The 14,095-nt window shown below is 44.6% G+C and overlaps 1 protein-coding gene across 2 annotated transcripts in view; it reads right to left on the bottom strand.

The window, feature by feature from the left end:
* The window catches only part of trappc9 (trafficking protein particle complex subunit 9), a 246,251-nt gene that overhangs the window by 161,851 nt on the left and 70,305 nt on the right, over window positions 1-14,095 (bottom strand). For both annotated transcript variants that reach the window (XM_053685549.1, XM_053685550.1), the window contains 4 exons: window positions 12,198-12,283; window positions 6,929-7,055; window positions 6,458-6,590; window positions 3,155-3,306 (listed from right to left, as the gene is read on the bottom strand). In XM_053685549.1, the coding sequence (XP_053541524.1) occupies window positions 3,155-3,306; window positions 6,458-6,590; window positions 6,929-7,055; window positions 12,198-12,283 (498 nt within the window). The remainder of the gene's footprint in view (window positions 1-3,154; window positions 3,307-6,457; window positions 6,591-6,928; window positions 7,056-12,197; window positions 12,284-14,095) is intronic.

Below are 14,095 nucleotides of genomic sequence, written 5' to 3'. Positions count from 1 at the left end.
ACTTTATATGAGCTACTTTACATGACGTTACATGACACTACTTTACATGACACTACTTGACGCTACTTTACTTTACATGACACTACTTTACTTGATGCTACTTTACATGACGCTACTTTACATGACGCTACTTTACATGACGTTACATGACACTACTTTACTTTACATGACACTACTTTACTTGACGCTACTTTACATGATGCTACTTTACATGACACTACTTTACATGATGCTACTTTATATGAGCTACTTTACATGACGTTACATGACACTACTTTACATGACACTACTTTACATGATGCTACTTTATATGAGCTACTTTACATGACGTTACATGACACTACTTTACTTTACATGACACTACTTTACATGATGTTACTTTACATGACGCTACTTTACTTTACATGACACTACTTTACTTGACGCTACTTTACTTTACATGACACTACTTTACATGACACTACTTTACTTTACATGACACTACTTTACTTTACATGACGCTACTTTACTTTACATGATGCTACTTTATATGAGCTACTTTACATGACACTACTTTATATGAGCTACTTTACATGACGTTACATGACACTACTTTACTTTACATGACACTACTTTACATGATGTTACTTTACATGATGCTACTTTATATGAGCTACTTTACATGACGTTACATGATGCTACTTTACATGATGCTACTTTACATGACGCTACTTTACATGACGTTACATGACACTACTTTACATGACACTACTTGACACTACTTTACTTTACATGACACTACTTTACTTGATGCTACTTTACATGACGCTACTTTACATGACGCTACTTTACATGACGTTACATGACACTACTTTACTTTACATGACACTACTTTACTTGACGCTACTTTACATGATGCTACTTTACATGACACTACTTTACATGATGCTACTTTATATGAGCTACTTTACATGACGTTACATGACACTACTTTACATGACACTACTTTACGCTACTTTACATGACACTACTTTACATGATGCTACTTTATATGAGCTACTTTACATGACGTTACATGACACTACTTTACTTTACATGACACTACTTTACATGATGTTACTTTACATGACGCTACTTTACTTTACATGACACTACTTTACTTGACGCTACTTTACTTTACATGACACTACTTTACATGACACTACTTTACTTTACATGACACTACTTTACTTTACATGACACTACTTTACATGACGCTACTTTACTTTACATGATGCTACTTTATATGAGCTACTTTACATGACACTACTTTATATGAGCTACTTTACATGACGTTACATGACACTACTTTACTTTACATGACACTACTTTACATGATGTTACTTTACATGATGCTACTTTATATGAGCTACTTTACATGACGTTACATGATGCTACTTTACATGATGCTACTTTACATGACACTACTTTACATGACACTACTTTACTTGATGCTACTTTACATGATGCTACTTTACATGACGCTACTTTACATGACGTTACATGACACTACTTTACTTTACATGACACTACTTTACTTGACGCTACTTTACATGATGCTACTTTACATGACACTACTTTACATGATGCTACTTTATATGATGCTACTTTACATGACGTTACATGACACTACTTTACTTTACATGACACTACTTTACTTGACGCTACTTTACATGATGCTACTTTACATGACACTACTTTACATGACACTACTTTACATGATGCTACTTTATATGAGCTACTTTACATGGCGTTACATGACACTACTTTACTTTACATGACACTACTTTACATGATGTTACTTTACATGACGCTACTTTACTTTACATTACAAGACGTTACCTTACTTTACATTGTTACTTTACGTCACATTACATTACTTTACAATTACGTTTCTTAACTTTAGATCACTTTACTTCGCCTTATATGACGTTTATTTCCGAGTCCTCTAATCTGATTGGACAAGCGGGGTTAAAAAAAAATGCTGATATTTAGTGTCTCAACACTGGGGCATTTCACTGTGCGTATCACGCCACCAGTCTGGGTTACACTGAACCTGCTACTATACTTACTAAAACGGTTACTGCACTTTACTTCACTTTATATTACTTTAAGTTTCTGTATTCACTTCACATGACTTTACTCCATGTTACTTCACATCACTTTACGCCACTTTATGTAACTTTACAGGGAACAGGCGATAAAAGCCTGAGGCAGATGAGGACCTGTTGTGTTATACATACACGCTGCAGTAATTTGAGTAGTTTGATGACGGAGTTTGTTTTGGGCACAGCGTCTCAAAGGATCTGGGAAGAGGACCTCATGGAGAAAAGTCGGAATAGCTCTGATGTAAGTGATGAAATAAAGATTATTAATGATGCGATAAAATATCCGAGCAGTTTTATTACATCACCACCGAGAGCGAGTGGCCACTGGTGGAACTGGCCTGTCTTTATTTTATTGCGGGTTGCCATGGTGACAGTGTTAGCGCCAGGCTAACACTGTAACCATCAGACATCTTCCTTCATGTTACTAATGAGATAATTATTCTGAGAGGAAATCTTCAATGCTTTATTAAAATCAAAAATAGAATACTTTTTATATATATATATATACACACACACATATATATATATATATATATATATAATTCTAAAGACACTCTCTCCATCTCCACGCTCTGTAGGCTGTGATTTATTAGAAGATCAACTCATTAACAAGTCTAACAGGTACGAGCCAGCTGCTGATCCTCAGATCAAAGCACAGACACACACACACACACACACACACACACACACACACACACACACACAGAAACAGAATAGTGACCCCAGTCAAAGCAATCAGTCACCTCAGTTCCACTTAGTCTGGTTTCCAAGGCAACTTCAAAGACCAAGGTGTGTGTGTGTGTGTGTGTGTGTGTGTGTGTGTGTGTGTGTGTGTGTGTGTGTGTGTGGACAGCGTGTGTATGGTGTGTGTATGGTGTGTGTAGTTGAAGTGAGCCTGGTGAGATCTCTGACTCTAATAGCTTTAATAAGAATTATTCAGTCTGAGATTACAAAACACACTCACAGGTACAGGAGGACAGACGTGTGTGTGTGTGTGTGTGTGTGTGTGTGTGTGTGTGTGTGTGTACCTTTAGTAGTGAGTGTCCTAGACGACAGTTCCAGTGTGTTTAAAGTCTCAGAACCGATGTTCTCAAGTGTGATGGTGAGCTGCTGAGTTTCTCCATTAAACAGCTGCAGACACACACTGCTGGACAGATCCTCAGCACCGACACAAACAGACCTACACACACACACACACACACACACACACACACACACACACAGCAGATGGTTAAAATTAATCGCAGTTGTTATTGCAGTTGTTATATCACTCGCGTGTGTGTGTGTGTGTGTGTGTGTGTGTGTGTGTGTGTGTGTGTGTGCGGTTCGCATACTGTATAACGTAAAACAAATGCAACCTGATTATGACTGTTGGCAGACTAAAGTTCCAGGTTAATTAAGATCATTTTACACTTACTAATGATTTTAATTTGTAAAAACTTTTAGAGGTAAAATCATGTTTTTTAAAAAGAAAAGAATTAGAAGGGAAAAAAAAAAAAAAAGGATTTTGAGCTTGAGTAATGATATTCACAAACGTAGTGAGTCAATTATTATAAATTATATAAGTCAAAAATAAATGACATTTTATATATATATATATATATAAAGAAGTCTTTAAAATGTGCAATAAAGTAATAAATGAATATATTAAAAAATAAACAGTAAAGAATACACGAATAAATCTTCGAAATTTTTATGTTAAATGAAAAGATTTACATAAATAAACATGACAAAAATACAGGGAAAAAAACACATGTACAGAGTTTAATTAGAAAGATGCATTAATAAATATCAGAAATGTACAAAAATAAATAAACTCCCGAGTCCACAGATATGTGAAAGAATGTTGAATGATTTTTTTTTTCTTTCTGTTTTTAGCTGAATGAGGAATCGTGAGGAAAAACACACACACACACACACACACACACACACACACACACACGCACACACGGCTCCGTCATTCCCTGACGTCCCTTTAACTCAGACGTGAAGCGTTAATAAAGAATTAATGCCACTCAAATGAATATTAATCTAATCTAACATTAATATTCCATAAACCCTGAAATGAATTGGTACTGAGCGTCGGACCCCAGTTCCCTCCCCTTAAGTCACCGCAGCCAATCAGAACACAGGACTCTCGTTTTTAGGACAACATGCAGAAGCTCATCATCGGCATCAGACTGAACACCTTCCTGTCCTGTGTGTTACAAGTTTCAGGAGGAGATGTAGGGCTTTAATTATTCACCCTCGTAAAAATGCAGAGAGTGTGGAGCTGTGGAGTGTGTGTCCTCTCTCTCACTCACACACACACACACACACACACACACACACACACACACACACACTCACACACACACGCACTGTAAGTAAAGGAAGAAATCCATTAAAGTGTCTCTCTGTGTACATGAAGAGGTTTGCAGTAGTGAGGATGAGGACACTCTTTCTGGAGTTTCATTTTAGTCAGAAATCGTCCTACAGCAGAAATGAAAGATCTCATTGTTGTAATTTATTAGTCATCAGATTCAAGAAAACACACAAAATAACAAACAGCTGCTTCTTGTATTCTACACGGAGGAGAGGAGAGTGAAGACGTGGTGGAGAAGTGATGCGGCAAAAAAAATAATGTGACAGGATAAAAAGAAGATAAGATCAAATAAAGTAAGAAGAGAAGAGGAGGTGAGACAGGAGGAGAGACTCGAACAAGGTGAGACAGGAGGAGAGGAGGTGAGACAGGAGGAGAGGAGGTGAGACAAGAACAAGGTGAGACGGGAGGAGAAGAGGAGAGATGAGAACAATGTGAGACAAGAGAAGAGGAGGAGAGACTGGAACAAGGTGAGACAGGAGGAGAGGAGGTGAGACGAGAACAATGTGATTCAGGAGGAGAGGAGGTGAGACGAGAACAAGGTGAGACAGGAGGAGAGGAGGTGAGACGAGAACAAGGTGAGACAGGAGGAGAGGAGGAGAGATGAGAACAAGGTGAGACAGGAGGAGAGACTAGAACAAGGTGAGACAGGAGGAGAAGAGGAGAGATGAGAACAATGTGAGACAGGAGAAGAGGAGGAGAGACTGGAACAAGGTGAGACAGGAGGAGAGGAGGTGAGACTGGAACAAGGTGAGACAGGAGGAGAGGAGGTGAGACTGGAACAAGGTGAGACAGGAGGAGAGGAGGTGAGACAGGAGGAGAGGAGGTGAGACAAGAACAAGGTGAGACGGGAGGAGAAGAGGAGAGATGAGAACAATGTGAGACAAGAGAAGAGGAGGAGAGACTGGAACAAGGTGAGACAGGAGGAGAGGAGGTGAGACGAGAACAATGTGATTCAGGAGGAGAGGAGGTGAGACGAGAACAAGGTGAGACAGGAGGAGAGGAGGTGAGACGAGAACAAGGTGAGACAGGAGGAGAGGAGGAGAGATGAGAACAAGGTGAGACAGGAGGAGAGACTAGAACAAGGTGAGACAGGAGGAGAAGAGGAGAGATGAGAACAATGTGAGACAGGAGAAGAGGAGGAGAGACTGGAACAAGGTGAGACAGGAGGTGAGGCTAGAACAAGGTGAGACAGGAGAAGAGGAGGAGAGGCTAGAACAAGGTGAGACAGGAGGAGAGACTAGAACAAGGTGAGACAGGAGAAGAGGAGGAGAGGCTAGAACAAGGTGAGACAGGAGGAGAGACTAGAACAAGGTGAGACAGGAGAAGAGGAGGAGAGGCTAGAACAAGGTGAGACAGGAGGAGAGACTAGAACAAGGTGAGACAGGAGAAGAGGAGGAGAGGCTAGAACAAGGTGAGACAGGAGGAGAGACTAGAACAAGGTGAGACAGGAGGAGAGGGGGTGAGACTAGAACAAGGTGAGACAGGAGGAGAGGAGGTGAGACGAGAACAAGGTGAGACAGGAGAAGAGGAGGAGAGATGAGAACAAGGTGAGACAGGAGGACAGACTAGAACAAGGTGAGACAGGAGGAGAGACTAGAACAAAGTGAGACAGGAGGAGAGACTAGAACAAGGTGAGACAGGAGGAGAGGAGGTGAGACTAGAACAAGGTGAGACAAGAGAAGAGGAAGTGAGACAGGAGGCGAGGAGGTGAGACTAGAACAAGGTGAGACATGAGGAGAGGAGGTGAGACTAGAACAAGGTGAGACAGGAGGAGAGACTAGAACAAAGTGAGACAGGAGGAGAGACTAGAATAAGGTGAGACAAGAGAAGAGGAAGTGAAACAGGAGTAGAGGAGGTGAGACAAGAGGAGAGGAAGTGAGACAGGAGTAGAGGAGGTGAGACAAGAGGAGAGGAGGCGAGACAGGAGGAGAGGAGGCGAGACAGGAGGAGAGGAGGCGAGACGTACCGTGGTAGGGAGGTGGTGAGTTGGAGGCGAGGCAGTGACGGCACCACCTCCACCACACAACCGCTGGACTTCACACCAATCAAAGTATCCAGCAGGCAGTCACTGCTCACACCAAACACTGACGTGTGGTAACCTGCACAACACACACACACACACACACACACACACACACACACACACACACACACAGAAAACTCCAGGAATAGGAAATCAAAAAACTGCTAATGTGCAGCTCCACACACTAGAGCAGAGTATTTTCCAGCAAGTGTACAGGATGTTAAGGACAGGGCTGGTCCTGAACAAGTGATGGAGCTCACACAGTCAGCTGAAGCTGGGGGTGTGTGTGTGTGTCTGTGTGTGTGTGTGTATGCGTGTGTCTGTGCGTGAATGTTTGTGTGTGTGAGTGTGAGTGTGTGTGAGAGTGTGTGAGAGTGTGTGAGAGTGTGTGAGAGTGTGTGTCGTTTGACTCACCACTGACGGTGATGGTGCCGGCGGTGCGCGGGACTCCCACCAGAGTGACGGGGTAGAGCCCGGACTCGGCGGGGAGAGAGAGAGCGGCGGGCAGAGACTCGAAGTCCACGCCGGATGTCAGCAGACCCTGAAACACACCGAGAAACGCAAACAAACATCACAAACTTATTATTATTATTATTATTATTATTATTATTATGATATAAATCATTCCCACACGGTTTTAACCGTACAGCGATACACACACTACCTGCAGCAGAACAGCTCTGACCTGCTAACACACTACTGATGTGATGCTTGTGTCAGGTCGTGTGTGGGCGTGGCCTGTCTCTATACTGTATATAGCTTCAAAAGCTACCTAGCCACACACACACACACACACACACACACACACACACACACACACACACACACACACACACACACACGAATAATCTAAAATAAGAAAACAGACAAATGGAAAGAAAGAAAGAGTAAATAAAAGAAGAAAGAAAGAGAGGAAAAGAAAAAGACAGATTATATAATGGAGAAATGCGTATTTGAGAGATTTGTATGATGTATGAGAAATAATGGGGAGAAAACAAGAGAAGACTTTTTTTTTTCTCCTCCTCCCTCTTTTTCTTCTTCTTCCTCCTCTTTGCTCAGATAATCCATCATTGCAATCACTCCATGATCAGTGCGAGATGAAATCACTCGCAACACGCACACTCCATTTCCCCAGAAAAATTGCTGGTGTTCTCAGCACGGAAGCCGTCGTTCATGGACTGAAGAGAACGGGTGAAGTGGAGGAGGAGAGGAGGGAGAGTGGATGGACCAAGAGCAGATAGAGGGATAGAGGATGGAGGGAGAGAGGAAGGAGGGGTAGAGGATGGAGGGAGAGAGGATGGAGGGAGAGAGGAAGGAGGGAGAGAGGAAGGAGGGGTAGTTGATGGAAGGATAGAGCATGGAGGGAGAGAGGAAGGAGAGGTAGATGATGGAGGGATAGAGGACGGAGGGAGCGCAGATGGAGGGATAGAGGATGGAGGGGTAGTTGATGGAGGGGTAGTTGATGGAGGGAGAGAGGAAGGAGGGGTAGTTGATGGAGGGATAGCGAATGGAAGGAGAGTGGAGGGAGGGATAGCAGATCGAGGGAGAGTGGACTAATAGAAAGAGGATGGAAGGAGAGTAGATGGAGGGATAGAGGAAGGAGGGGTAGTTGATGGAGGGATAGCGAATGGAAGGAGAGTGGAGGGAGGGATAGCAGATCGAGGGAGAGTGGACTGATAGAAAGAGGATGGAAGGAGAGTAGATGGAGGGATAGAGGAAGGAGGGGTAGTTGATGGAGGGATAGAGGATGGAGGGAGAGAGGAAGGAGAGGTAGTTGATGGAGGGAGAGAGGAAGGAGGGGGAGTGGAGGGAGGGATAGCAGATAGAGGGAGAGTGGACTGATGGATAGAGGATGGAGGGAGAGCAGACGGAGGGATAGTTGATGGAGGGATAGAGGATGGAGGGAGAGTGGACTGATGGATAGAGGATGGAGGGAGAGTGGACTGATGGATAGAGGATGGAGGGATACAGTTGCAATCAAAATTATTCACCCCCAGTGCAAATCAGGTTTATTGTCGAAATGTACAGACTTTCAGCGGTTTGCGATGAACACATCAGACAAAAGCGATTGAAATAGTTCAACACAGCGAATGGTTCAAGCGGTTTCCCCGAATTCAACTGAGAATGCGACTTATAATGATTTCTCCAGTCTCAAAATTATTCACCCCCTTCATGGCGATCGTCTCTAGTACTCAGTAGAGCTCCTTTTGCTGTTCTGACCTGCTGTAAACGAGATGCAGAGCTTCTGCAGCGTTCCTGAGGAATCTTCTCCCGTTCCTCATGAGCACCGGCCTCCAGGTCAGTAATATTCTTGGGTTTGTGCTGCAGCCGCCTTCTTCACATCCCACCAGAGAGTCTCTATGGGGTTCAAGTCAGGTGACTGTGATGGTCCTATAGGATGGAACTTCTTCTGCAACCCAGCCTTGGTGGAATTTGAGGTACGCTTGGGATCGTCGTCCTGTCGGAAGGTCCGATGACGTCCAAGCTTCAGCTTCCTCACAGACGGCGTGACGTTTTCTCCTAGGATTTCCTGATACCTCAATGAATCCATCTCATCTTCCACACGCTGCAGGTTTCCAGTGCCAGAGGATGCAGAGCAGCCGCAGAGCAGCCGCAGAGCATCACCGAGCCTCCACCATGCTCGACTGTGGACAGAGTGTTCCTTCTTCATTCTTCTTCCTCCAGACAGACCGCTGATCCATCGTGCTGAAAAGTTCCAGTTTTGTTTCATCACGCCACAGAACAGAATCCCAAACCTTCTGTGGATTATTTATATGATTTTGAGCGACCTTTCTTGTGCTTTCGGGTCAGTAGCGGTGAACGTCTCGGAGTTCTGTCATGGAAACCTTCTGCGTTTAGTACGCACCTTACTGTGCTCACTGACACCTCAGTGCTGTTACACCAGGTCTCGCTGCAGGTCTTTTACAGTCACTCGAGGGTTTTTCACAACCTGCCTTCTCACAAATCTGCTTGCAGCCGTTGATCGCTTCCTTTTTCTGCCCCGTCCAGGTATTTCATACATTCTCTACCCCTAGCCAGTTCAGGTATTTCATACATTCTCTACCCCTAGCCCATTCAGGTATTTCATACATTTTCTACCCCTAGCCCGTCCGGGTATTTCATACATTTTCTACCCCTAGCCCGTCCAGGTATTTCATACATTCTCTACCCCTAGCCCGTTCAGGTATTTCATACATTCTCTACCCCTAGCCCGTTCAGGTATTTCATACATTTTCTACCCCTAGCCCGTTAGGGTATTTCATACATTTTCTACCCCTAGCCCGTCCAGGTATTTCATACATTCTCTACCCCTAGCCCGTCCTGGTATTTCATGTGTTCCAATGAAGCCCTTGATTAGTTTAGCATCAGGTGTGCTTGAGACAACACCTGTTCTGCATATCTGTGTGTTGTGAGGGATTCTATTCAGGGGGGTGAATAATTTAGAGACTGGAGAAATCATTATAAGTTGCATTTTCAGTTGAATTTGGGGAAACCGCTCAAAGCATTCGTCGTTTCGAACTATTTCAACTGTTTTTGTTTGGTGTGTTCATTGCAACCAGCTGTCTGTACATTTTGACAATAAACCTGATCTGCAATGGGGGGTGAATACTTTAGATTGCAACTGTATTTACCATTTCGTGTATGAACACAGCCGTCTCAGTAGGCTTGTTATGATAATGGCGTTATGGACTCATGGTCCGATACGTGGACGTGACCAGGGTGGTTGTTGCGGACGTTGTGTTTAATGCGTGTGTATGTACATGAGGATGAACGTCACCGTGCGGTGTCCGGTGAGCAGACGGACGCGTGAAATAACACGAAAAAACCCAAACACTAAACATTACTGATCCCTGACACTGACACACACACACGAGGGTTTAATACACAGACCCATCCAAAATACACTGAACAACAGCTGCAACACCATACACCACGCTCTGCCTGTCCCACACCGTGTGTGTGTGTGTGTGTGTGTGTGTGTGTGTGTGTGTGTGTGTATTATTAGCACACTCTGCCTGTCCCACACCTGTGTGTGTGTGTGTGTGTGTGTATTATCAGCACACTCTGCCTGTCCCACACCTGTGTGTGTGTGTGTGTGTGTGTGTGTGTGTGTGTGTGTATTATCAGCACGCTCTGCCTGTCCCACACCTGTGTGTGTGTGTGTGTGTGTGTGTGTGTATGTGTGTGTGTGTATTATCAGCACGCTCTGCCTGTCCCACACCTGTGTGTGTGTGTGTGTGTATTATCAACGCGCTCTGCCCGTCCCACACCTGTGTGTGTGTGTGTGTGTGTGTATTATCAGCGCGCTCTGCCTGTCCCACACCTGTGTGTGTGTGTGTGTGTGTGTGTGTGTGTGTGTGTGTGTGTGTGTATTATCAACGCGCTCTGCCTGTCCCACACCTGTGTGTGTGTGTGTGTGTGTGTGTGTGTGTGTGTGTATTATCAACGCGCTCTGCCTGTCCCACACCTGTGTGTGTGTGTGTGTATATTATCAGCACGCTCTGCCTGTCCCACACCTGTGTGTGTGTGTGTGTGTGTGTGTGTATTATCAGCACGCTCTGCCTGTCCCACACCTGTGTGTGTGTGTGTGTGTGTGTGTGTGTGTGTATTATCAACGCGCTCTGCCTGTCCCACACCTGTGTGTGTGTGTGTGTGTGTGTGTGTGTGTGTGTGTGTGTGTGTATTATCAGCACGCTCTGCCTGTCCCACACCTGTGTGTGTGTGTGTGTGTGTGTGTGTGTGTGTATTATCAGCACGCTCTGCCTGTCCCACACCTGTGTGTGTGTGTGTGTGTGTGTGTGTGTGTGTATTATCAGCACGCTCTGCCTGTCCCACACCTGTGTGTGTGTGTGTGTGTGTGTGTGTGTGTGTGTGTGTGTGTGTGTGTGTGTGTGTGTGTATTATCAGCACGCTCTGCCTGTCCCACACCTGTGTGTGTGTGTGTGTGTGTGTGTGTGTGTGTGTGTGTGTGTGTGTGTATTATCAGCACGCTCTGCCTGTCCCACACCTGTGTGTGTGTGTGTGTGTGTGTGTGTGTGTGTGTGTGTGTGTGTGTGTGTATATTATCAACGCGCTCTGCCTGTCCCACACCTGTGTGTTCTCCGTGCAGATTAAACTACATCACTGCAGGAGAAAGCTCATCTGCTTCCTGCTATGAAAAGGTTAATTAGCTCAGACTTCCACGCTCTGCATCTCTCAGATGAGCTGTCCATACATGGACTTACACTTGCGGCTGCTCTACGCGCACACACACACACACACACACACACACACACACACACACACACAGCTGGGACACTTCCTCTGTTCCTCCTTCCCGTTTCCCTTCCTCCTGTTCCTCAGAAATAAATCACAGCTTCTCAATTCTCCAAAACTGAAACACAGCCAACAAAATGAATCGAGGAGAGTGGAGCGCATCACTGCGCTGGCACCGAGACGGAGAGACAGAGAGACACACACACCTGCTCGTGGCACGCAGACCGGACCGGTCATGATAAAAACACTGCAGAGTGGATGGATGGACTTCCTTCCACACGATGAAGGAAGACAGTAAAGAAGGAAGGATGGACGCATGAGGGAAAGTTAACAGGCCATGGGCAGCACCTGTGACCTGTGTGTGTGTGTGTGTGTGTGTGTGTGTGTGTGTGTGTGTGTGTGCGCGTTGCTTTATGCTACACATTACCATGTTCTCCACACGCAGTTCGAAAGGCATGGGGTTGTACACCATCAGCTGCACCTCACACACATCCCCCTGCACCCACTGGAAATCTGAAACACACACACACAGAGAGAGAGAGAGAGAGAGAGAGAGAGAGAGAGAGAGAGAGAGAGAGAGAGAGAGAGAGAGAGAGAGAGAGTCACACACTGAATAGCGTGGAACATGTTGAAATATTTAATCAAACCTCAAGCCGTTCCTTTAAGCTCACTAACACTAAGTGACGTGATGTAAATGTAAACAGTTCAGCAGTTTGGAACACGACCCAAAATAAACAGGCGTCCCAACATTATTTGTTTTGTTTTTTTGTTTTTTTTGCCCTCTGCCTCGCGCACCTCCAGCCATCTGTGTGCGTGAAGCGCTCTGATCTCAACCGGGATTTCACAGAACGGGACCAGATCCAGTTAAGAGTGTGTAAGCAGCACTGCGGGGAGGGGGGGGGGGGGGGGGGGGGTCATCACACACAGACAGCACGCTTGGCATTATGGGAAATATGCTCATGGATTACAGGAATCTCTCTCTCTACACTACTCTATAAACATGAACATTTTAAATAAGAAAAAAGGAAAGAATGCAAGAAAGAAAGAAAAAGAACATTTAAATAATCCAGTAATAAATAATAAAATAACGGCGTACGACATCACAGCGACGGCGCATGACCTCAGGGTGCTGTCTGTATTGTACACATTTCTACAGGAACGGAATTTACGCCACTGCTGAGCTTTAACGCAACATCATAAACCCAACTCCCTCTCTCCCTCGTTCTCTTCCTCCATCGAATCGGCAGAAACGAGCTACACGCTTTCGCCCTGTCTAACACCGGAGACGCCATGACGCCCTGCACTACGCCTAGCACGCATGGAGGAGAGAGACAGACGTGTTCGAAGGTGAGCTCTGGGCGTCTTCGGGCCCTTCGCACCGTTTCACACTCGTGCTTCTATTTTAATAACTTTTCAGCAACAACAGTCTAAATGTGGAGAGTGTGTGTGAATGAACCACAAACTCCACAGAGATTTCTACACGCCAGCATGAGCTCCATCAACGAGAGGAGCTCAATTTATTACAAGTACGCACACGTGATCGCACGAAACATTGAAGGCGACGTGAGAGACAACATTAGATCACCACGAGGCGTCGCACATAAACAATACTTCTCGAGCTTGAGCTCAAACACTTCAGAGAACAACACCCAAGATGGAGCATCAGCATCAAAGGAAAAGTCTTGCATTAGAATAAATAAAATAACACGTACTGTTATATGACTCTTAGCATATAGATTACATTCTGGAGTAAAACAAGTCTGGGATCTTTACGGACAAATGATACAATTATTAAACAGCTCTTTTAGCCTTCAGTTTCACCTGTGAAGACGGCATTTGTTGTTAAAAAGGATAAACCAACATGACGATCAGAGAGCTGTCTATGGGAGAAAAGCGAGCCGTTTGAAGCTGGGAAAAAAAAAAGGGGACAGTAAATCAGAGGCACTGCACAAATATTGGGTGGACCCAGTACAACAATTTGGAACGTTCTGAAAACGAAATAAACCGCTGGTGTGCCGAGCGACAGACACCGAACGGGTCGGCCAAGGAAAACAACAACAGCTGATGGCGAAAAATTCCAAGAGCTGTGAAGAAAAACCCAAAAACAACAGTCAGTGACACCGCCATGGAAAGAAAGAAAATAAAAAATGTAAACAGAAGAAGGAGAATTGGAAGAAATTTAAAGAAGAATGAAAGAAAGGAAGACAAAATGCATGATACTGAAGATACCAGTAAAGTTTAATGGACGGACGGATGGACGGAAGAAAGAAAGAAAAAAGCTAACTGTAAAATCACATGGATCACTGGGGCTTTAACAGTATTTCT

The sequence above is a fragment of the Ictalurus punctatus genome, chromosome 14 (assembly GCF_001660625.3).
Source record: "Ictalurus punctatus breed USDA103 chromosome 14, Coco_2.0, whole genome shotgun sequence".
In the NCBI taxonomy this organism is placed as follows: domain Eukaryota; kingdom Metazoa; phylum Chordata; class Actinopteri; order Siluriformes; family Ictaluridae; genus Ictalurus; species Ictalurus punctatus.
This window is presented reverse-complemented; position numbering and strand designations above follow the sequence as displayed.